We start from the raw sequence: 2801 nt of genomic DNA, 5'->3' as shown, positions 1-2801 counted from the left end.
GCCTGCCCCTCTTTCACAATTTCAATATGATATGAATATATAATGATCAATTCAATGTCTGTTAAACCATTTCTAATTTTAAGCCATTGTCAGGGCCTGCTTATAATTTCCATAACATCTTTCCATTGGACCTTGAATTTTGATCAAGACTGATGTTTGATCATTTGTAATCATATAGTTACCATCATAATTATTTCTACTGCATCAAATATTTATATTTTTGCATAAGTTCACAATAAAAAATTCTAATCACAACTGAGGGTGACCTTTTTTAATTATATGTACAAATTAACATAGTGTGTACAGGATCAATCTTTAGGTGGCTCAAATAGTTGTCCAGAGTCCAGCAAATGGTCACTGCAGATGGTCAAGGAAATCATTGAAGCAAGATCCATAAATATAATTTAGTCCAACTTAATGAAGCCGATGTCTTTCGCATATTGTCGGAAGCACTGGCGGCACATGTTCAGACCGTACTTGCGGATCAGGCCATGCCGGTTGGAACATACACGGCAAGACCGAGACCCCTGGCCGAATTTGCAAGGATGGCTCCAGTAGAGCTGCTGGTGACCCATGGCGCCAGTAGGAAAGCCGCGAGACAAAAGCTAGAAGGGTCTTTCTTAAAAATAATAAACAGTATATATCTAAAACCATCAGCTAACATCATCTGCAATGGGGATAAACTAGATGCATTTCCAATAAGATCAGGAATGAAACAAGGATACCCATTATCACCTCTATTATTTAACATTGTATGAGAAACATTAGCAGTAGCAATCAGAGAAGAAACAGAAATTGAAGGCATTAAAATGGGCAATAAGGAGACCAGGTTATCACTCTTTGTGGATGATATGATGGTCTATTTAAAGAATCCTAGAGAATCAACAAAAAAGCTAATCGAAATAATCAACAACTTTAGCAAAGTTGCAGGATACAAAATAAACCCACATAAGTCATCAGCATTCCTATATATTTCCAACACATCTCAGCAGCAAGAATTAGAGAGAGAAATCGCATTCAAAATCACTTTAGACAAAATAAAATACTTAGGAATCTATCTGCTGAGACAAACACAGGAACTATATGAACACAACTACAAAACACAATTAAAACTAGACATGAGCAATTGAAAAAACATTAACTGCTCATGGGTAGGATGAGCCAATGTAATAAAAATGAACATCCTACCCAGACTTATCTATCTATTTAGTGCCATACCCATTGAACTTCCAAAAAAATGTTTACTGAATTAGAAAAAAAACCATAACAAAGTTCATTTGGAAGAACAAAAGAGAAAGGACATCCAAGGAAATCATTAAAAAAGAATGCAAAGGAAGGAGGACTTGCAGTTCCAGATTTCAAACTATACTATAAACTATACTATAAAGCAGTTGTCATCAAAACAATTTGGTACTGGCTAAGAGACAGAAAGGAGGATCAGTGGAATAGACTAGGGGTCAATGGCCTCAGCAAGACAGTCTATGATAAGCCCAAAGATCCCAGCTTTGGGGACCAAAATCCACTGTTTGACAAAAACAGCTGGGAAAACTGGAAGACAGCGTGGGAGAGATTAGGTCTGGATCAACATCTCACACCCTACACCAAGATAAACTCAGAATGGGTGAATGACCTGAACATAAAGAAGAAAACTATAAGTAAATTAGGTGAACACAGAATAGTATACATGTCAGACCTTTGGGAAGGGATATACTTTAAAACCAAGCAAGACATAGAAAGAGTCACAAAATGTAAAATAAACAATTTTGATTACATCAAATTAAAAAGGCTTTGTACAAACAAAACCAATGTAACCAAAATTAGAAGGGAAGCAACAAATTGGGAAACAATCTTTATAACAAAAACCTCTGACAAAGGTCTAATTACTCAAATTTATAAAGAGCTAAATCAATTGTACAAAAAAACCAAGCCATTCTCAAATTGATAAATGGGCAAGGGACATGAATAGGTAGTTTTCAGCCAAAAAAATCAAAAGTATTAATAAGCACATGAAAAAGTGTTCTAAATCTCTGATAATCAGAGAGATGCAAATCAAACAACTCTGAGGTATCACCTCACACCTAGCAGATTGGCTAACATGATAGTGAAGGAAAGTAATGAATGTTGGAGGAGATGTGGCAAAGTGGGGACATTAATTCATTGTTGGTGGAGTTGTGAATTGATCCACCCATTCTGAAGGGCAATTTGGAACTATGCCCAAAGAGTGATAAAAGACTGTCTGCCCTTTGATCCAGCTATAGTACTGCTTGGTTTGTACCCCAAAGAGACAATAGGTAAAAGAACTTGTGCAAGCATATTTATAGCTGCGCTCTTTGTGGTGGCAGAAAATTGGAAAATGAGGGGATGCCCTTCAATTGGGGAATGGCTGAACAAATTGTGGTATATGTTGGTGATGGAATACTATTGTGCTCAAAGGAATAATAAAGTGGAGGAACTCCATGGAGACTGGAAGTGCCTCCAGGAATTGATGCAGAGTGAAAGGAGCAGAGCCAGGAGAACATTGTACACAGAGACTGACACACTGTGGTACAATCCAACGTAATGGACTTCTCTATTAGGGGCAATGCAATGTCCCTGAACAGCCTGCAGGGATCAAGGAGAAAAAAAACACTACCTACAAGAAGAGGACAAATGGTGGAGTAAAAACACCGAGGAAGGACAATAGCTTGACTACAGGGGTGGAGGGGATATGATCCTGGAGAGACTCTGAATGAACACCCTACTATAAACAATAGACCAAGCATGGAAATGGGCTCAGGTTGAGGACTCATGTGATACCCAGA

At 37.7% G+C, this 2801-nt stretch overlaps 1 protein-coding gene across 1 annotated transcript; it reads right to left on the bottom strand.

The window, feature by feature from the left end:
- Positions 1 to 256: 256 nt before the first annotated feature.
- LOC100014093 (40S ribosomal protein S29-like) lies at positions 257 to 606 on the bottom strand. The gene has a single exon (XM_056801005.1). It carries the CDS (start codon positions 573 to 575, stop codon positions 405 to 407), a length of 171 nt encoding a protein of 56 aa, XP_056656983.1. The 5' UTR covers positions 576 to 606; the 3' UTR covers positions 257 to 404.
- Between the last annotated feature and the right edge of the window lie 2195 nt (positions 607 to 2801).

The sequence above is a fragment of the Monodelphis domestica genome, chromosome 5 (assembly GCF_027887165.1).
Source record: "Monodelphis domestica isolate mMonDom1 chromosome 5, mMonDom1.pri, whole genome shotgun sequence".
Taxonomy (NCBI): Eukaryota; Metazoa; Chordata; class Mammalia; order Didelphimorphia; family Didelphidae; genus Monodelphis; species Monodelphis domestica.
The sequence above is the reverse complement of the archived record's forward strand: the minus strand, read 5'-3'. Positions and strand labels throughout refer to the sequence as shown.